Below are 21,428 nucleotides of genomic sequence, written 5' to 3' on the forward strand. Positions count from 1 at the left end.
GTTTTGAAGCTCAACAACGTACAACATTGCAACATCCTGTGGGGCCCTTCAAAGTAAGAGTCTCGGTAAACATTTTGTATAATTTCTTATAACTTAAGTCATACAACGATTTAAACGTACAGTAAGCATATATAGATAGTCACGTGTTGGATTTCTGAACTTCGAATAGCATAGAATAGAGCATAAAAACTTGTTATAATAACTTCGTGCTCGTATTTTGAACGCTATCGCACTTCGCTTCCTGTTTCTTCTTCGCGGGCTTTTGGTGACTTGACGCAGGCGCCGCTGCTGCTGCTGTCGTCAACCTGCAGCATCAGAAAACAACAGGCTAAAAACAGACTGGCGTATCCCGGTGAAGATGGTGGCCAAACAGAGGATCCGCATGGCCAACGAGAAGCACAGCAAGAACATCACTCAAAGAGGAAACGTAGCCAAGACGCTGGTGAGCCGCTAACGGACATGCAGAGCGACGCCAACCTGACACGTTAGCCCAGAGAGGTGACGTTCAGCCCGGCGTGAGCGCAGCGGTGATGGTAGTGCTGATGGTGCCAGCTGTCAGTTAAAGGTGTCAGGGTGCTGAGCGTGACTCGGGAGCTTCAGCGTGATATGTGCGGTGTGTTTTATTTCACACGGAGCGGATCGGGGTGTAATTTATTCAGACTGGATTCACTCCGCTCGTGACCGCCGCACACTGCATGTTGCTGTCCGGGTGAAGAGGCTGCCGTTAGGGCAGGAAAATTGCCGAAACCCGTTAATTCTGACATAAAATCAGCGGTAAACGTGAGAGCACGTGTGAAATGCATTGATTTAAAAACAAATAATTGGTTGTCATCAAGGAAAAGGAAAATAAACCCCAATAAAGCCATCACTTTATTTTACTTTACATTGTGGGCCACATACAGTCCACTTTGATCCTAAGTGGGTCGGACCGGTGAAACTTTCTGTCATGGTGAAGAAGTTTAACTACACATTAATTACTGAGATATCATAAAGTAACAGAAAAGACTTGTTAGAAATAAATATATTTTTAAATAAAATACAAAAATGATTATAAGTAATGAAACAAAACAAATGATAAAAGGCTTTTTGGTAAATAAAAGAACGTACGATTTATTTATCAGATTTATTTGGTAATTTTTTGGAGATTTTTGTTGTTGTTGTTTGTTTTACTGTGGACCAATTGTTTAAAAAAACAAAAATAAGACTTGTAAAACTTATATTTTGGACTTTTAACTTTATTTATGACCTCCTTCACATTGTTTGGCGTCTTCGCCAGGCCAGTTCTGGCTCCTGGGCCTTATGTTGACACCCCTATGTAACCAGCTCCCAGTTTGGATTCAGGAGACGGACTTTAAAACTTTCCTTACTTCATGGATTTCACCTATCACGGGTTATTTGTTATAACGTAACTCCCGCGATAAACGAGGGACCACTGTACAGCACTCTACATTTTTCCTGCCTCCCCAAACCACCAACCAGCCCCTCACTGAGCCTGATCCTGCTGGAGGTTTCTTCCTGTTAAAAGGGAGGTTTTCCTCCCCACTGTCGCCAAGTCCACTATTGTAGAATGGTTATCTTACAATATGAAGTGCCTTGAGGCAACTGTTTTTGTGATTTGGCGCTATGTAAATAAATTTGAGTTGAATTGAAAAAACATGCAATTTCTACATGCTAGAAAACATTGGTTTCTTTCACTTACTACAGCATCACAACCATTTGGGCTTAAATTTTAAGAAAGAAATCACTGGAACCAACTGGAGCTTTTCTCTCATTTAATTGTTTTTGAATCAATGAATGTGGTGTAGTATGAATGTAGCAAAAGCTGTAAAATCTAAGAAAATACAGTTAATGCCAAAATAGGTGAGCTGAACAGGAGTCTTTGCCCTTTTGACATCCCTGCTACTCAACATGTTTGTCTCACCTGCTCCCACCTTTCACTGAGGTCAGTGCAGTTGAATGGCAAGCTGATAATAGACAGAAAATATCACAAAGCAAAACCAAAAAAACCCACTGAATTAAAAAAGTGAAAATAGATGTTAGATGGCTGGTGTGTACACTAAGGGCACCAATAAAATATGAAGAAATTTAAAAATAGTAATAAAATAGAGGACATGTACTAGGTACTTAATTTGTTTACTTGATCATTAAATTGTTTAATTATTTTATTTGACATAAAAGACCAAAAAAACTGAAATAAAATAAAACGTATTTATTGTTTTTTTCCATTATCTGCTCTTCTTGGATTAATCAAATTACACCGCAGCGCTTATGAGTCTTATTAGTTACTATCAATTACTTTTAATAAATGACTGTCGAACATTTTAAAATATCTTTAATATGTCCTTCACATTTTCATTTTTATCTGCACTCTTTTCCACTGCTGTGGATTTAAACATTTAGTAACTTTAGTATCTGATCTCAAGGTCAGTAAAGGGATCATGGAGGGTTGTCTTCTCCACAGGTTTTCTCTTTTCATTTCTGTCAGTCTCAGTAACTCTATTCAGTGATGTCAACATTAGTTTTCTTCACATATCCTCCTCCTCCTCACACGTTTCACATCCCAACAGCAGACATGTAATGCAGCATGTCAAATTTGCTCATTTGTTCTAGTTTTCCAATAAAGTTCTGTGATAATCCTTCTCTGGTGATCCCCATGGTATTACACGGGGAGTGGAAGCATTTCTAGACCAAGATGAGTTAAAGACGAGCAGGTTTTTTCTTTTCCCACTGTGACGCCAGCTATAAACTACAATGTACAGACACACTGGCCAATTTATTAGGAAGGTGTTGCAAGAACTGTTGATGAAAGTCAGGATGGAATCATACTGCCATATTATTTACACCAAATTTGGATCCTACCATGTATATATTGCAGCAGAAATTGAGTTTCATAGACCAGGCCACGTTTCTCTAATCTTCCAATGATTCTTGTTCTTAGCTGACAGGAGTTTCACCTAGTGTGGTCTTCTGCTGCTGTAGCCCATCTGCTTCAAGGCTCAATGTGTCATGGGTTCATAGATGCTCCTCTGAATGCTTTGGTTGTGATTATCAGGGTTTCTGCTGCTAAATCCTTGAGCTGGTTGCTGGTGTCTGATAAGATATGTACATGTTTGTTTGTTTTTTTAAAGAGTGAATGTCTCATTAAATAAGAGAAAAATTTGGAAAGGAATAATATTTTTCTTTGGTTTTTTTTAAAGTTAAAGTGAAAGTTTTCAGACTATAGAGGTATTTTTAGATATAAACATACAAATTCTCTCCCTTCTTTAAGTTACTGGCAAAATTTTTACAGGTTGAGCCCACTTGAGATCAAATCAAGCTGCATGTGGTCCAGGTTTAACACATCTAACCAGATGAGCTCATCACGGCTGCTCTCTAAACCTTTGACTGATGAGCCACCGTGTAAAGAGGGAGAGAGAAGTGCTGACCCTGCACCTTTCAGTGTATAATTAGACTCTGAGGTTTATCCCTGCAAAAACAGTTGTTGAAGTTTAAGAAACACTGTGACCAGGACAAGGAGCAGGGAAACCTCTGTGTTTGCTCGGCAGCACATTTTTGCTGACGTACATGATGTGTGTTTCTCCTCCACAGCGGCCACAAGAAGAGAAGTATCCTGTGGGTCCCTGGCTGCTCGCCCTCTTTGTGTTTGTTGTGTGTGGATCAGGTACGGACCTTTTCTTTTTTTAAAATATCTACAGAAGAAAGTGGTTTAAACTGGTCAGTGATGCTGGATTTTAGGACCTAAAGTCAGACTGATGTGATGTATCAGTCTGTGTTCAATACCCAGCAGCTCTTTAATGCTTTGATTATCTCACTCAGATATCTGGACCTTCAGTAACTGTGTTAAATTAAGTGTTTTATATACACAGATAAGGCTTATTTCACTTTTAAAGGCTCACTCAAATGTTAATTAAGTATGCAGTTGACCATTGGAGCTCCACATCCCCAATCCAGTAGATTTATTAAGCACTCACATTTAATCAGCCTCATTGGAGCAGGGCTGTGTTCACAGGGGAGTGTAGCGTGTCTATTGATGCTTTAAGACTAGAGTGCTGTGAAGTGTGAAGTCTCACATCGTGTTACTTGTCTGTTTTTAGTAAAAGAGAGGTTGACCCGTATTAAGCTCCTCCTCCATTTCAGATGACGGTGGCATCAGAAGATAATTCAGTCTACAGGAGAATCCCAGACATTTTTTCAAACCCGGGGTGTAGTAAATTTTTCTCCAAAGCTGAAACGGTCTATCGATTTGCATCACCTTCACGCCACGTCATTGGAGCTTGCGTCATGTAGCTGTGCCGCATGACAACTTCACCAGAAGTCTTACAAATCGCTTAGAGGACAGCATGGATGGGATCAGGGGTTAAAATGTAAATCTAATAACTGCGTATTTTAAGTACTTTATGTATATTTTGATGGTAAAGCATTTGTGCTACCACTTGAGTATGATTAAGCCCTAAATACTTCTGTCGTTACAATAACGATGAAAAATTTTGGAAAAGTCAGAAACTTAAAGACGTCTTTTAAATGCTCATCGAATTCAATTCAAAACGATGAGATTTTCAGTGTGTTTCAGTGAGCGACCCACAAACTGACGCCACATTACAGGGACACACATCTGCTGCAGTTTTAAAAAGTGTCACAGAGTTGATAGGACTTTAATGTGGCCTCCATTTAAAAAAAAAAAAAAAAGAGCTGCTGATTGGAGCGGGAAATCGGACCCAGGAACGGGATAGAGAATCCAGATGAGAAATGATGTCATGGCTGTTTACTACGCTGTTTTCCTTCCCGTCAGGGCTTTGACGTCGTGTCTCCCTGTGTGCTCTCAGCCATATTTCAGATCATCCAGAGCATCCGTATGGGGATGTGATGAAGGAGAAGACTCTGGACCCCTGCCCTCTACCCCCCCCAACCCTCCTCATGCCCTCATAGAGCCTGGCTAACCCTCACCTGTGCACCCTCCAGAGGTCCAGAGATGAATGCCACTCCTTGGAGAGAGAGGGAGAGAAGCGTCCCCCTGAAGCTGACCCTAAAGACACCACCCTGCCCCTGATCAGCGTTTACAGTATTGCAGTCTGTGGTACTGACAGCTTTTCTATGGACAGTCTGAGACCACGCCGGCTGGAGATCGTGATTCATTTTGTGTGTGTGTGTGTGTGTGTGTGTGTGAGAGAGAGAGGTGGTGTGTGACTGTGCGACCAGTGATTCCTGCTAACAATGTGCCATACTTGTGTAATTCACTGTCAGTCTATGAAGAATGTTTTTTCAAATAAATGTTGAGCATTTAGAAAATGTCCATGTTTAATTCTGCTGTTGTAGACTCGGTTTTACCAGAGCACGATACTCACTCCACCCGTCAGAGGTTTCATGTTGTAGGTGGCAGCAGGATGGAGCTAAATGCTTTAAATGTCACCCGGGGTACGCATACAGCTCATTTGTAAAGTAGCTATCAGAACTTTGTGTACATAATCTTGCATTTCCAGTTTAAATATGGTTTCCCTTTAAACAGAGATGGTGGGTATTTTCAGTAATGAGATGGATCAGGGGGTGATTTAGAAGTTTGAGAATGACAAACAAAAACACTGCTTTCTATATTTAAGGTTCAGTTCAGCCACCTAAAGGGAACAAATGAGATCCCAGTGCATTAAACCAGTGTGAATATCACCTTGTTTAACTGTGTTACAGAGCAGTAACAGTTTGTAATATGACATTTTTAAGTCATATTACAAACTGTGTTTGTAATATATTTTGTAATATGACTCAATTTCTGTCTGCTAAGATAACATTATTTGATATGTAAACACTGAATTTAATTACATCTGCAAGTTGATCCAAATTTCATATTTATGATTTTTGTTTTTATTTTCCGGAGCTTAAATGCATTTGTTTCGGTTTGGTTTTTTTTAGCGTCACTTTAATGGAGTCTGTAAAATTCCCTGACTCTTAAATATATGCAGAGCCCATTGTGGTTATATGTAATTGCTCGTAGGAAGCAGTTTCATATAAAGAAAGCAAGCCATGGGAGGTCTGGCCTCTTTGGATAGTTTTCCCTCCACAGCAACTGAGGAAGGAGAGTTTATTTTAGAAGTCATCCACCTGGATATTGGAGACCTTAGAGATTGTAATGGCCTCTCTAACTAATGCTACAGTCACAATGTGCAGCGGTCTCATTCATTTTGTAACAGTTGGAGACGGGCACCTGGTGTACAACTACTTGTTTCAAAACGACTTTGTGTAAAGATGGGCATAAAACAGCGATGAGATGGGCTCTGTCTGCCATCAGCTCACGATTGAACAACAAGTGGGCAGTTATGAGCAATCTGTGATAATACTGTGATTAAATGTGAAGTGAAAATCGCTTCCGTCTCCATATACATACACAGAAATTTACATAAACTCCTTGAGTCCAGTCAGAATTTCAGATGTTAAACTAATATCGATGCAGTGGTCACGCGCCAACCTTCTTTAAAAAGAAAAATATATATATATCACACACACAGCTGCCAACCAGTTGAGTCAACTCCCTTACTGCAAAGAGTTGAGTTGCACTAATTGTCCAGTGGTTGTCAGAGTTTAACATTAGACTAGTTCCCAGGTTTTTTCAGCTGTAGGTGCGAACAGGGAGACCAACCTACCCTCTTTCATTTGACTTTTTCTTTTTAATTTAATGCAATTTCAGTTGCTTTGTCTTTTTCATGGTTACTATATGGAGGGGATACGTCGGAGGCAAGTTTTAAGTTAACCAAGTAGACATCCAGAGTGTCAACCTCTTGTCTTTCAGTCTCATCACAGAAACATTTTACCAAATTAATCCTAAAACTAAAGCGATTTCCTCTAGTTAGTTTATTTCAAGTTCACAAAATCATCCGTTTTATTTTAGTTAATGCTCCACTCTTGTCCAAATGTGGTCATTCTTTTCATTCATGAGCGCAGTAATTGGACAGGAAAACTGGGAAGGGGAGGGAAAAAAAAAAAAAAAAAAAAGGGAGTCATTTCTTCCTTAACCATGTTTATTGAAAGTTGTGAAGTGCAGCTGTCAAGTGCAATTGTGGTATGTATGTTACAATATCTCATCCGGTCATTGCGGAAACATGCACAGAACATGAGCATACAACTGATACACAGAATGAAAAAGAACATCTCTAGAGTTTGTATTTCCTTTTTTTTTTTTTTTTTTTTTTAAATTGAACTTTAAGATATTGTTCATCCAAAAGTATTTCACTGTCAAAAAAAAAAAAAAAAAAAAAAAAATAAAGAGTGCAATACTCCAGAAAGAAAAAGAGAACCAAGTGGAAATGGTTTTACAGTCAAGAGTTAATGTTGCAGTAAGGGTTATGGACAACACAGTCGGGCTGCTTGTTGTCAGTTAAATATCCTAAACTCCTCGTCCATCCACAGTCCTGAAAATACAGCATTAAAAATAGATGACACAGGCTGGGCAAGACTCATCTGCATCAATCTGTGTGACCTAGATAGCATCTGTTGTTTATCTTCACCACCACCTCCTCTCTATTTTACATGATACTTACACTATACAGAAATATACATCATCCTCTGCCCTCTCGAATCTTTTAGGAAAACAAAGAAAAGGGGAAAAAATGCAGCTTAGCCCAAAAGAAGTCTCAACCCTGTCTGATAAGGTTTAAATTACATGCCACTGCAGGGCTGAGAAAACTGCAATGAGGAGCTTCGAGGGCAAAAACGAGGAGGTTGAAATACTGAAAATAGAATATCATCATCTCCATAAGAAACCACGGTTTGTTCATCCCATCAACCCACAGCTAAAAGATCATACCATCATCATCAATGCTGCTGTAAAGAACCTCCCCTCCCACCCCAAACTCCCCCATTCCAGATGGGGGAGTCTGTGATGATTGCTCACATTCTTCATTTGGAGAAGGCGTCTTCCTCTTGAGTCCGTCAACCTGGAAACTTCCGAGAGGGAACATCTTTTATTTACATCATTCTGCAAAACAGGAAACTATCAATCCTGCTGCTCCACCCACTGGTGTAGTCGACATCACTCAGGCACAGTGATTTTTTTTTTTCTTTCTTCTATTTAAATCTAAGCATTGTTTCCACTGATGAGCTGTTCCTCTGTAAGACATTCTAGTTGATGAAAAGAGGGGGACTTTTTTGGCAAATGTTCAAAACAACTTCATGTACAGCATCTCAAGATTGTCGCCCTCCCCCCGCGCCTCCGAGCGCAGCCCCCGCTAGTCCCTCTGTCAGCATCCTTCTGAGATAAAATGTGCAAATTCTCATCTTAACGGCGTAGCCTCCTGCTGTTGAAGGCAAAGTTTGGCTCGGCGGCTGTGCCAGAGCTCAAACAACACAAACAAACAAACAAACAAAAAAAAAAAAAAAAAAGTCAAGTTCTCCACCTGGGCCAGGCTACGCCGAGGGGCCGGAGCTGTGTGTGGCAGACTGGGAGAGGGTGGTGGCGCTTGCGGGTCCCGGCGTGGCGGCTGTTTGAGGGGTAGGTGGCGAGCCGGTCTGAACCTGGGCCTGGAACTGGGCCATCTGTTCGGGGCTCGCCAGCGTCTTCAACAGCGTGTTCTCCTGCTCTAGCTGGGAGTTACGCTCGATCAGCTCCTTGATCTGCTCCTTCAGCACCTCCACCTCCTCACGCACGGCGTACATCAGGTGACTCTTCACCAGGTCCTGAAAAAGACAGGAGGTAGAGGTTTACGACAGGAATCCACAAACATCAGGTAAATCAGGTTGTGCCTTTAGGCAAAAATCATAATTGTAACAGTTTGATGTGAATTTAAATTTAAGGATGAGGTTGATAAGGAGAAGGATAAAATAACAGGTAGCATCTGTTAAACCAAATGGAAATTGCACATTTTTACATTTAATAGATATGCACCAATTTGAAACACAGCACTATTACAATACCAGTGTTTACTAAATAAGCTGTAATCCTCACTGTAAGGAAGAGACTGGACAAGAGTCACAGGATAATGTTATTCAGTCCCGTTACACACTGAGTACCTCCTTTTGCTGCTTTGCACACATTGAAGTCAAGAGTGAAATGACATTGAATCAAGTTGGTGACGACACATTATGCTAACTTTAAATAAAATCTGCCAGAGGCTTCTTCCTGTTAATACGGAATTTTTCCTTCCTACTGTCAGCAAGTGCTTGCTCACGGGGGTGGGGTGGGAGGGGGGGGGGTCGTCTGATTGTTGATGTTTTCTCTATATCACTGGAAGGTCTCTACCTTACAATACAAAGCGCTTTGAGGTGACTCCTAAGGGTTGATCTCCTCAGGGAGACGAATTTAAGGAAGGAAATGTGACACAGCTATTGCCTTATACAAAACTACTAACAATTTTTAGTTGAATTATTTATTTAAAATTTCCTTTTAATTTTATCAATGTTGTTGTGACTAATTAGAAAGTAACATTCTGGATCAGACTTAATTTATTATCCTCTTCAGTTGCTTTCTGATTTCCATAAATCAACTGTTCTTAACATTAAGGGGCATTTATTAAAATCTAACTAGTCTCTAAGGATCCAGCTCACTTTCAATTGCAAACACCAGCAAAAGAAAAAGCTACCTGTCTTATGTCTTCACCTGGACCAGATGCTGATGGCCTTAAGGTGTGACTATTTGTGCATCATGGGACTGTACACTGAAAATACTGTTGATCATAGTTTTAATGATCTGGGAAAACAAACATTTAAAGCTGACCTATTTTATTAAGTCAGGAAAAGTCAGGAACTTTCATTCAAGCTGAAAGTATCCCTAAATTGAAGCTGTGTGTTATCTTTTCATGGAAAAGCACTGCCAGCCTTCATTATACTGAACTATTTTATGCAAAAACTAATGTTTCGAAAAAAAAATAAAAATAAACTACTATAACAACAAAACAACAACAAAATGATAGTTACCTAAAACATTAAACTAACAGTTCATGAAGGAGTAAGTGGAAAGAGATCTTTAGAAGCGAGTCTCTATGTAATCTAATCTGGGATAATACAATAGATGATGATGATGAAAGGAGAAGCGTGAGAGGGAATATTCCCAAGGTGCTACGTCAGCAAGCCGGCCCACGTTTAAGTGCTAGCCAATCAGAGCCCGAGATATTTATACCCAGGCTGCCAGCCTTCCAGTTTGCCTAGCAACAAGAGCTGACAGCAGGGACAACAGAGACGTTAGATTTTTCTGGAAATAAAGGGCTAGATCTTTTTAAAACTTTGATTATTTTTTGATCGGCTGTTGTGCTTATAATTTTATATTTATTTTATATTTGTAATAATCAGGATGTTCTTTCAACTTGGAACCAGCGGTTAGTTTTGAGTTAGCTAAACTACTTTCACCTTTACGTCGGTCACTCGTCAGTTCTGAAGTCTCACACTATTGCACTCTATTCTCCACGTATTAGCGGTTTTATTTCACAATTCGTTAACGTTTTGTTTGCCAGAGATTCAAATAAACACTTACGTACACTGGGATGACAAAGTTCCAGATATAGGTGATTTAAAGTAAAATACTTTTTTTAAGGAATACCCTATTAAGACATCTTATAGCAATTCGAAGACAACAAATTAAAGGAAAAACTCACCATCGCTTGCTCTATCTTGTTGTCTATGGCCACAACGCTGGCTCCGGATGAACTGCAAGAGAAAAGAGAAATAAATCCATTTTAAGCCAAACTGTGCTGCAATGGGAGGGGGAAAAAAGAAAAGCAGCAAATAAGATGGATGGAGAGAAATGCAGAGAATAGAGGAAAGCGAACGGCAGAGCCTGAGGAGCTCCCTCTATAGAAATGTAGGTCGCTACTAGAAGCATCTGGAATTTTCTATAAAAGCAGGAATTCTTTATGCTCTTTTTTCCCCTCACAGTGAGCATTTACAGTCAGCTAAGCTGGATGCTACACAGTCATGAGGAAAAGGCACAGCGCTGCAGGTGAAGCAGCTGACGGAGCATTCACCTATTATCGAGCTGGACGTGCGAGCTTTCCGCGCTCAACAGCGACGACAGGAACGATATGGAAAAATTCCTCAGCTGGCACACGCCTAGATCCATAGCCATGGTGTAGCACGGAGCATTCATGCTGTTCATGATTTACAGGATCTGCGTGGCACATCCACGCGCTTCTTTCCCTGTGTGTTTTCCCCCTTTCCTTTTGTTGTTATTGGTCCTCTCTCCGGTAAAGCTCGCGCACTGACTGCAGCGGTACGGATGTAAGCCAAGGTCAGATCATCACAGCGACGCGCGTACACACAGATCTGCAGCTAAGGACGAGGCTGGATGATTTATCCACACACGCGCAGAAAGAGACAGACCTCCAATTGGTGGAGGCTGAGTCTGTTTGCGTAATATATGCAGGGAACGCCCACACCTGCAGCTCTGCCGACTGGTTTCGGCATAAAATCATAGTCCAGCAGCACAAAGGGGGAATATCCGAAAAACAGCCCCCCCCCCCAATAATCATATATTATTGAATTTAATCATTTTAAATCACTGCTGGATGGCCATATCTTTATCTGTACTCACAGGCCTAGACACTAGCTGGCAATCCCCTGGCAACTACCCGTCGCTAGAGGGAAAAAAAATTTTGAATTCCCTGAATGCCTCTTCAAACATTCTTACAGTGGTGAGGCTCAACATTGACATGAAGGTAAACGTTGTACATGTATTTGGCGAGCATTTGCAGGAAATCTTCCTTGCAAATGACCGGGAATCGCAATCGAGATTTTTTGTTTTGGCACAACCTGACCAATTTAACCTAAAAACAACAAGCAACCGCTTGCCAACCACTCAGTGAATGCACATTTTCCCTCAAAATGGTGAGCACGAAGATCTATGCCGACATCTGCACACCTGCCAGTCATTTGTGACCTCCACATTACTATTGCACACGCCCCAAACAGTGGGCTTCAAAGTAGTAGAACAGCTTTCTGCACCAGAGAATAATAAAGGCTCTATCCTTTAGGAGCAATGCAACTTTTTGCATGGACCAAAAATTAAAACACCAAAATAACGTTTGTAAAAAATCTTCCTAAATAACAAGTAACTGAAGATTGTAACAATATGGAGTGCAAACTACAAAACTTAATATGGTGGAGCAGAAAGGGAATGAGCATAACTTAAATACTTATAAATGATCAAAACTGTGCTTCAGTAAAGTACCCATGTAAATGTACTAAGTTGCTTTGCACTACTGGTCCTAGCCACGCTCTCGTCCAAACTAAGGCATTATTTCATTGGCACACATGAGGGCCAGTGTCCATTATGAGAAAGAGCTTATAATACGGAGAAATGGCTCAGGGACAGATAAGACGATAAATTATTTAGACAAGACGCACAAGGTTGACGGACAGGGAATGTATCAGCTACTGCTGCTGTAATCTCCACAGTAAGAAAGACTTTCATCCAAGGGGGTCAAACTTAAGGGTAACATTTAGTTTATTACTTAAATTAATTTTCACATGTGTTGTGGTGCCTGTGGGTAACTTAGATCCTCTAAATAACCTATAACATTCATATCTTTGGAGAACATGCCAACCCCACACAGAACAGCTGAAGTCTGCTCCTCCATGAATCTGGTTGTGCTCGAGGTTTCTTTCTGTAAAAAGGAAGATCTTCCTCCCTACTGTTGCTGGGGGTATCTCCAATTCTGTAGGGTCAGTGTGCTGTTGTGAATTGATGCTAGAAATAAAACTGAACACTGAAACTTCAGATGAAAGTCAACTTGGTCCATGTAATCTGCACTAACAGAACATAATCAAAAGAACAGCTTAGCTTTTTTTTAGGTTACACAGAAATGAATGTATGTAAAATACTTCAGGTGTGCACTTAGTGTTATTTCGTGTACATATGTTGCCCCCTTGCGGCCTTGTGATGTATTGCACTTTGAGGGTTATTATCAAAGGATTCTGGCATTAAAAAGACTGGAAACCCCCCAACTGCCTTACCAAATGGGAACAGAGATGGTATACATAGAAATAAAAGGTCCTCCACTTCCAGACCATTTACTTTCTCAAATATTTGCAGGCCAAACACCGTATAAGCACATTTCAGAAAAATCCATCACCCCACAAGTCTCTCCTAATTGAATAGATTTTAAAAGATACATAACTGAGGCAGTTTGTCCTCTACATAAAACAGTGTTGACTCTCACAGAATATACCATTATGTATATTACAAACAAAATGACAGAAAGACCTGGGCTTTCTTTTTGAACACAGTGAGTGGGATTTCCAGTGTGAGGGGAGCAGATACCTCTGTTGTAAAACAACCATTACAAACTCTGAACCCTCTGAAAAAGATCATGTTCACCTATAACAGCCTTATTAGACAACATATTCAATTTTTCATCTGCCATAAACTGTTGCTCTCTGAAACAGTGAAACTATGTATAAAGAAATCAAAATTTGTTTGGCAAATACTGGTCAGACAAATGTGGTTTACACGATTAGTTTTGTAGTTTTCAGCGCATATGGATGATGCATGTCATTTGCTTTTATTATACTGGTATACATGTCTGTATATCATTCTGATTTAGTTTGTGTAAATACTCAGTCCCTCATATCATAATATCTGGATTTATTTGTTGGAATTTACAATAATCCAATGAAGAACTTAATATTTCAATTTCGTGAAATAGAACAAAGTGAGGAGTTCTTTAGTGCCATTTCATAAAGTTGTACACCTATACTTTTTCAGATTGGTTGTTTTTCATGTTTTGACTGCTGTAGCACATTAAATTACAGACTTTTGGGATACATACAAGTACATCTGATGTGCAATGGCTGTGTTGGGTTAAAAAAAAAGTTAAAACAGAAACAAAAGTAAATAAAGCAGATGCTCCTCCTTACTGATGCAAGATGATCCATGTCTACACATTTGAGGTTTTACTTCAGAGACCTATTCGTAATCTTACTTACTTTTCTACGTTATTTTATTTCATCCTATTCAACTGATCTTTTTTCATTATGATTAATTTTACTTCCACTAATTTTGTTTTGTTGTTGGTTGTGTTTACTGTTTTGGTTGCTACAATGTGGAAATTTTGCTACTATTTGTAAACATAAAGACCTCTTATCTTACCTAACTCTACACTGTTATTAAATGTCTGTCTTCAAGGCAGTCATGGTGGGTCACTGCAGCCAATTTGACTGAAATCTACACACCCAAAAGTTTTTTCACACACATTACAGATGGGAGTCTTTGTCCAACAGACTCAAACAACTCCTACATTTCCACATCAGACATCCACAGAGCACCACCCTCTCCCATATACCTCCCTACGCCCTGTGAAAAGGTCACTCTCACACATTCCCCAAACACACGCAAAGTCCTCAAAATCTCTTATACAAACTCTTGACATTCACGCCTCTGATCACACCCATGTCTACATCATACAGCAATCAAGCCACAAAACTAGTGTGAAGAAACTTAAGGTCCAGTTTCTGTGGTCAGAACGAGTTAATGTTTCATCAGGAGGTCAGAATGCGAATTATAACCAGACAGCTGAGAAACGGGCTTGCCAGCAAGCACAGGACAGCTATGAAGACAAATCTGTGGCAGGCAAGCTGGTATAAAACAAAGAGGACTCAACATCCCCATGAATTCAACTCAGGGCCCCAAAAAATAAATGCCTGTATTATTACAATTAAAACCCTGAATCAAGAGCTAAAGACTGAACAGAGCAACGTGTAAAACATTCACTTGGATTTTAATGTTAACACTTTACAACTTCTTTGAACTTCTGTCGTTTCAAGTGTTATTGGTTTCTTTTATGTGTATGTGTGTACCTTATGTTTAATAAAACTGCTTTTTATATTTCTATGTATTCTTATTCTTACAAATAGTCACAAGTGTCAGTGATCTTGTGCCTTTGTCCTGCAGTATTACGCCCAAGAATAATTTTCCATCGGGAAAACTGAGGCACTGAGTACAACTGATTGTGGAGCTTAACCCTCAAGGGGCCATATGATGCACAACTATTGTCTTTTTATTTTATTTTTTTAAGAAAGACTGGATAAAAACAATGACAATTCTCTACATCTAAGACTTGCACACTGTAGCTAATTATTTTTATTACCGATTAGTTTGGTAGCATCATATTTAAGTTACATGTTTTACTGAGCCAGCAGTAAAAATGAAACCAAATCTACAAACAAAAAAGCAGTAAAATCTCAGAACTGCAAAAGTGGAATGATGAAATTTTGGGCATTTTTACATTTTGATGTATGAAGTACCACAGCAGGCTGTGTATAGAGAAGAACGGGAGGGGTCTAATCTTAGTGTTTTCAGGTGAAGTATTCAAAAACAAAGCACCAGCTGGATACCAGAAGTCACCTTTACAAATGGTGGCTTAAGCTAATTTGGGCATCAGTAAGCACCAATACTATGAACAAACTGTTTTTTGTACTCTTGCCCGCCTCGCACACCCTTGTCCTCAGTCAAACACTTACCGAAAAGCCAAGTACCTCAATAAGAAGCTCTGAGCCGTGCTTATCTCTTCCGGTCAATTGACTGGAAGAGGGTTTAGCCAATTATCCACACCCCAAATAGCCAGTACAAGAGCGGCTGCTGAGGAGTAACACCCACGCATAAGGTCCAAATTAAACCTACACATATGGAGAGTTACATTGAGGCTTGGTAGGAGCTATACGTGTTTACGCTGAAAAACTTGATGCACTTCCAGGAAAAGCCAGGAACAAGCTTTTCAAGGTGCAACTTGCACAAAAACACTACTGAAACTTAGTAACTTAGTTTCCCCACACGTGATTTAAACCTAATAAAGTCCTGAACTAAAGCCCTCATCAGTGAAGACAGAGGGGTTTTTCTTTTTACCTTCTAGGACAAAATTTTTAACTGGTTATAAAGTTAACTCAAATTATCAAATAAATCCAGAGTTTCTGACAGAAACGTAGTTAAGTCCGGAGGCTGGGACAGAGGAAGTTGTCCCATTCTTGTCTGATAGAGGATTCTCGTTTTTCAGCAGTCCCAGCTCATCTTTGTTGTGTCTTATTAGTTTCATGATTTTTCCATTGGTTAAAAAGTTGGAATGCAGGCAGGGCAACTCCTGAAATGTGTTGCTGCCATCAAAGTTAAACAGAGTGAATATTTGTAACCAACTAATAAAATGTCTTAGGATAAACATTTGATCGTTTTCTGTGTTCTACTGAAATCTCATAAAGACCTATTTTATTCAGTCATCTTTTTTTGTAATTGGGTTGTATATTCATTGAGGTGCAGTCATTTTTGTCTAAATATCCTGGTGCTTGAGCTTGACTGTGGGCCAAATTAGACGCACATGTACTGTTTTGCAAATGTGAGTGGTCCAAGTTAATTTAGTAAAACTGCAAGTTGGCATCCTAACCAGCTAGCACCAGCTTTTGCCCACAAACTACTACATTTGTATCGATTGTCTCCAGAATTCAAAGAATACTCCAATAGTTGCCAGTGAAGATCATGCAGTATTTTTGTTTGTGATACCCAGGCCTACTCTGCACAACTTAAGTCGTTCAGAAACCACAAAAGTCGCCCCCTGCTGGCCATCACAAAGATGCAGTTCACATTTTCCCACCTTTTGACTGGTATCAGGTAACACAGAAACAACAAATCAAATTTAATTTTATTACAATTGCGGCTTTCAGACATAAAAACAAAGCAATCATCCTTTTTTCCTTTACAGCTGAAGCTTTAGTCCCTCTGTAAAAGCCCCAAGTAACTCCTCACCAGGCTGCGGCATATTTATGACTACAAACACCCTCCAATGAACTATATACTCCACACTGCACCTTTGGAAAAAACACAAAAAAAAACCCAAAAACTAATCCAGAGTTGAAGCACCTCACAAATTCAATTAGACATTAGTACCCATTTTCCAACTCTATTTAAGGCATGTTTTCATTGCTGAAATCTGCATGAGTGTGTTCTTTGTTTCTATTAAGAAAGGCAGCAATTAAAAGCATCCATCCATCCAAGGCTGGAGCCTATCTCAGCTGTCCCAGTATACCCAGGACAGGATGGCTCACCAGTCCATCACAGTCATTAAAAACATTCAGTTTATTTCTGCCACCACCATGTGCCACAGATGCAGTGAACCCATTAAAATGCTGCTATGAAAGTCACAGTAATTCTTCTTTATTCTGTTCGCTGATGTATTACAGAACACTGTAGTGTTTAAACTATGCATGCAATAACTGGCAGTGTCATACGCAGGTCAGCCAACCGATGAATGGCCTCGCTAGTTTGCTGTGAAACAACACACCAGCCCAGTGACCTAATGAAGAAACTTGGAGAGAAATAACCCAGCTCCTGGATGATGTTCTACTTTTATCTGACCACAATTACTGAGTTTTTATTGAAATAAGTGCTATGTACATGTAGCGGATACCATTATAAGTATAATTTACTTTATACAACACCAACAACAATGATTTTAATGCATTTTCAGTGCATATTATCAAGAACACCTCAACAGGAAGTACAGAAATGACACTGTGGGCTGCATCTGCTGCAAAAATAGGACTTCATATGAGATGATGGAGGAGATGGCCCCATTTTGTAACAAGAGGCCAATTAAAAAAAATAAAATAAAACAGCATAATTTGGCAAAAAAAAAAAAAAAAAAGCAGCATGCTGTAGGTTTTAATTACTCGCCCCACCAGAAGATATGAGTAAGCAGCACACATGGACTACACAGTGTATCGTCTACTCGCCATCTGCACATTTACTATACATCAAACACTCCCTACAGTTTATCTGCTACACGTGAATTAAAAGAACATGCAGTGCTAATGCACCCCTGAAGCCCTGCATGACTGAACCAAAGGACAATATAGCCATGCAGCCTTTTGTGTGCAGCTACTGTAGTGACTGGTCTATTCACAGCTACCGTATACAGACCCCTTTAGGGAAGGGGGTGAGGTGGTGATGGCGGTGGGGGTTCCCTGTTTTCATTTTACCTTTTGAGATGCTGCTCCAGCTCCCAGAACAAAAGCTTCATTGCCATCTCGTCATGGCCTTGCACTCGTATCCCCCGCACTCTCATGGAGCCGTCCGTCAGCAGCAGCATATACACTCCAGAGTAAGCGCAGCAGCAGTGTGTCCCTGACCTTCTTTGTTTAGTGTGGGGTTTTTTGTTTTGTTTTGTTTTAAAAAACAAACACAAAAAAAACAAAAAACACACCACTCGTGCCTTATTAAATTCAGCGTGCTAGATCACAGCAAAAGACGCAGCTGTAGCTGGACAGTGAATAAAAGGCAGCGTGCCAGGTTATGACTGTACATGAGCTCCTTATGTTTTTTCCTCGGTCACTCATTTGTGTTTGAATGGCTGACTAGTGAGTGATTTACTGAATACAGCCAGTTACTGAGCCGGTGGTGACGTGTGATCATGTGATACTAGGAGTTACATAAACCATCACCGCAGATTAGCATGTGGACCAATGAGTTCCCTGCTCCTGTGGTCTCTATAGCCTGAGACATATGCAAAAAAATAAAAAATAAAACAGATCTTAAAAAAGATTACGCGGAGTCTCAGTTTGTAGCATTTTTTGGTCTCAAGAATTACAAATCAGTCCTTTAACCTTTAGTGACAGAGATTAATAATGCTACAAAATTCCCTTGAACTCAAAGTCAACAGGATTTTAGGGTTTCCCGTCAAAGACGGTAAGAGCATTCCTGACACTGGTTACTTAACTTGCCACTTCAAACCAAATCATGTCTTTGTCCTTTTACGAGTACATATGCCAGCCCGTTGTGTGACAGACCAGAGACCCTGTGCTTTAGGGTCTTATCTTGTCATATCTCATTGGATGGCAGCTTTAAGATGGCTTAGTGCTTTCCACAGATAGAAAACACAACATGTACTCACAGGGCCTCTGCTGGCTTAGAGACAGCCCGCCAAGAAACAACAGGTAAAGGATGAGCACAATCCAGGGGATATGAATCAGTACCACATGACTTCTGGGCAGCTCATGGGGTGTGTTGAAGGACTAATTTTTTAGTTTTTGAGTTAATGTTTTATATTCAACTATATTTCCAGTGGACAGATTTTTATTTATTTAGAGAAAATAATTAAAACTTAAAAATGAGGAATACTTATTAAAGAAAGGGCCCCCTTTTACAGTACATATGAACACACATTTCCCTTCTGAGGCTAGTAAGACAAACAATTACTCCATACTTGCTAGTAACTGAGCACACAGGTGACCTGCACCTTTCTGCAGCCTAAACACATGCAAAAAGTTTAACTACACAGAAGCAGATGCACTGCTGGGTTATCATGCATTTGCTTCTTATTTTGAACCATCAGAAACCAGACTTCCCATAGACCTGAGGTGACCTCTGTTGCTTAATTTCGCAGATATGATGATTAGCTTCAAAAGTTGGGTACTTCCAACATGCAGTCATCATCCTCATATCATCATCTCAGAGTAACTTTCTGATTGACCACAGACTCAACGTTTATCTCAGTGGGTGCTTTTTAGACTGAAATCCTTTGGGTGGGGGAGAAATTCTCACAAAGCCACACCACATTTTTAAAAAGTGCCAGATTTAGCCACACGTTAAATTTCACCTATAGACTCTGACAAGCGAACGGCACAAAAGAAAACATAGAAGAAAAAAAACAAGTAAGCACAAGAAAAATAGAACAACAATAATGTTGTATGGAGAAAAATTAATGCCACCATTACACCAGATTTCACAGTAAGCTATACATGAATAAGTTGGAATGACATATTTGCAGGTTCCTGTCATAACATGCTTTTGATGTAGCTAAAATTTAATATGAGTAATTTTATTCTGATGTTATCTGTCTCCTTAATTACTTCTAATTTGTTTGTCTATCCCTAATAAATATACAGTTTCTGGTTTAATTCACTCTTTTTTCTTTCTTTCTTTTTTTTTTTTTTTTTTTTTTAAACATGGCAGCCAGTTCTGCCATGTCTGAGGGGAAAATGTAAACTGTAAATGTTTTTTTTTTAAAAAAAAAAAAAAAAAGAAAGGACCTGGCACGTCCCAGTGATGAGAAAAGAGGCCCATTGAATTGTTGAATTGTAAAGGCTTTTGGCTGTGCTGTAGTTTGATAGTGGGGAGCACACACAGACTTTACCAGTAAGTCCTGGCAGTGGTTTTTCCACTGTGACACCCTGACTATGGAGAATGACAGAGAGCTACTGAGTGAGTCAGTCAGAGAAGCAGGGAGGAATGATGAGTGGTCATTTTGGCATCCATACGTGACAGAGGGATGGGCTTTTCGAACATTTGGGCTGACAGCAGCAAGTCCTCAGTCCTCACTCTAAATTAAAAGTCACACATGAGGGGAGAGGCAAAGGAGGAGGGAGAGAGTCGGCCAGAAACATGGGGACTGGAATGGCCTAGATCCACCGCCTCTGCATTAGTACTCTCACTGAGTCATACGGCGAGAAGGGAGAGAGGCACAAACGAATGCACGTTTCAAATATAAATCAACCATGAGAATATTCAGTTTGACGACTTATATTTGCAATGACCTTTTAGCTAAGCAAATTGAATTGTACAATGTCACCTTTACTGCCACCAAACCTGCTCATTAAGTATGATGTCAGTACCTATGTCCTTCAGTTCCCAAACAAATGACTGAAAATTATAAATGGTCTGCAACATTAACATCCAGACATCCATGACAAAGATGACTCGTGAGGTTTAGTTATAGACCACATAGAAAATGGACAGAGATACCACGGACATCAGCCACTGTTTCTGAAGTCTCTTTTTGAAGCCTTAAGTTGAGCATTTTTGCGAGGAATAGATGTGACGAGGAAGGGTGGGTGCTAATGAGCAGACAACCACAAGTTATCAGGGTGGGGTTTACCACCACTGATAATCCTCCATTTTGAAACACGGCATGACCAAAAAACAAAAAACTTGAAAAAAAAAAAATTTATATGATCAAAAATGAGTGATTAAGCCAATAAACTCAACAGCGAAGTGTTTACTGAGGTTAAAAAGATGTTTTCGCATGGCACATCAGTGATCAGCTACCCATGGATTACAGGTTAGATGCTGAATTGTCTGCAAACATTTGGCAAGCAGTAGTGAAACTGTGAAAAGGTGATGCAAACCAGAAAAAGAGAAGATTTGTAAAAGTAAAACGTTTTTCTCACTAAAGTTAAAGTCCCTAATCAGCAGAGACACATGCCATCACATGGCAGGGAGAGGACATTGAAAATGGACCAAATCTCAGCCAAGAGAAAGTCTGAGATGATCCCACAACACGGGTTAGTCATTAATATGGTGCAATGTGGGGCAGCTTGGTGGCTAGCATGTTGCCTTCAATTTACTACAATTTTTTTTCTTTTCTGTTTAAATATGCAACAGGCTTAAATTTGCATGAATATCCAATAGACAAAGAACAAGAAAATAAATACTAGATGATGTATTTAAGCCATTATTTTTCCACTAGTCTAAAAGAATA

The 21,428-nt window shown here is 39.8% G+C and overlaps 2 protein-coding genes across 2 annotated transcripts in view; one reads left to right on the plus strand and one right to left on the minus strand.

The window, feature by feature from the left end:
• The first annotated feature begins 256 nt into the window (after positions 1–256).
• Positions 257–6,353, plus strand: serp2 (stress-associated endoplasmic reticulum protein family member 2). The gene is made up of 3 exons (XM_084954762.1): positions 257–442; positions 3,589–3,661; positions 4,824–6,353. The coding sequence occupies exons 1-3, from the start codon at positions 359–361 to the stop codon at positions 4,862–4,864; spliced, it is 198 nt and encodes a 65-aa protein (XP_084810888.1). The 5' UTR covers positions 257–358; the 3' UTR covers positions 4,865–6,353.
• A 633-nt stretch (positions 6,354–6,986) lies between these two features.
• Positions 6,987–21,428, minus strand: part of LOC146370442 (TSC22 domain family protein 1-like) — a 38,092-nt gene continuing 23,650 nt past the window's right edge. Inside the window, exons 2-3 of the mRNA XM_084954761.1 lie at positions 10,569–10,620; positions 6,987–8,658 (exon numbers count right to left, since the gene is read on the minus strand). Coding sequence (XP_084810887.1) covers positions 8,389–8,658; positions 10,569–10,620 — 322 coding nt within the window. The 3' untranslated portion in view covers positions 6,987–8,388. The remainder of the gene's footprint in view (positions 8,659–10,568; positions 10,621–21,428) is intronic.

Source organism: Perissodus microlepis, chromosome 16 (genome assembly GCF_051167445.1).
Source record: "Perissodus microlepis isolate ML-2025 ecotype Zambia chromosome 16, ASM5116744v1, whole genome shotgun sequence".
Classification (NCBI taxonomy): domain Eukaryota; kingdom Metazoa; phylum Chordata; class Actinopteri; order Cichliformes; family Cichlidae; genus Perissodus; species Perissodus microlepis.

What these genes read in the sequence shown, in the direction of transcription:
- serp2 (XM_084954762.1), top strand. Translation starts at nt 359, where the DNA reads ATGGTGGCCAAACAGAGGATCCGCATGGCCAACGAGAAGCACAGCAAG. An exon ending in GAAACGTAGCCAAGACGCTG is followed by an intron (nt 443 to 3,588) that starts GTGAGCCGCTAA and finishes TCTCCTCCACAG; the next exon opens with CGGCCACAAGAAGAGAAGTA. An exon ending in GTTTGTTGTGTGTGGATCAG is followed by an intron (nt 3,662 to 4,823) that starts GTACGGACCTTT and finishes GTGTGCTCTCAG; the next exon opens with CCATATTTCAGATCATCCAG.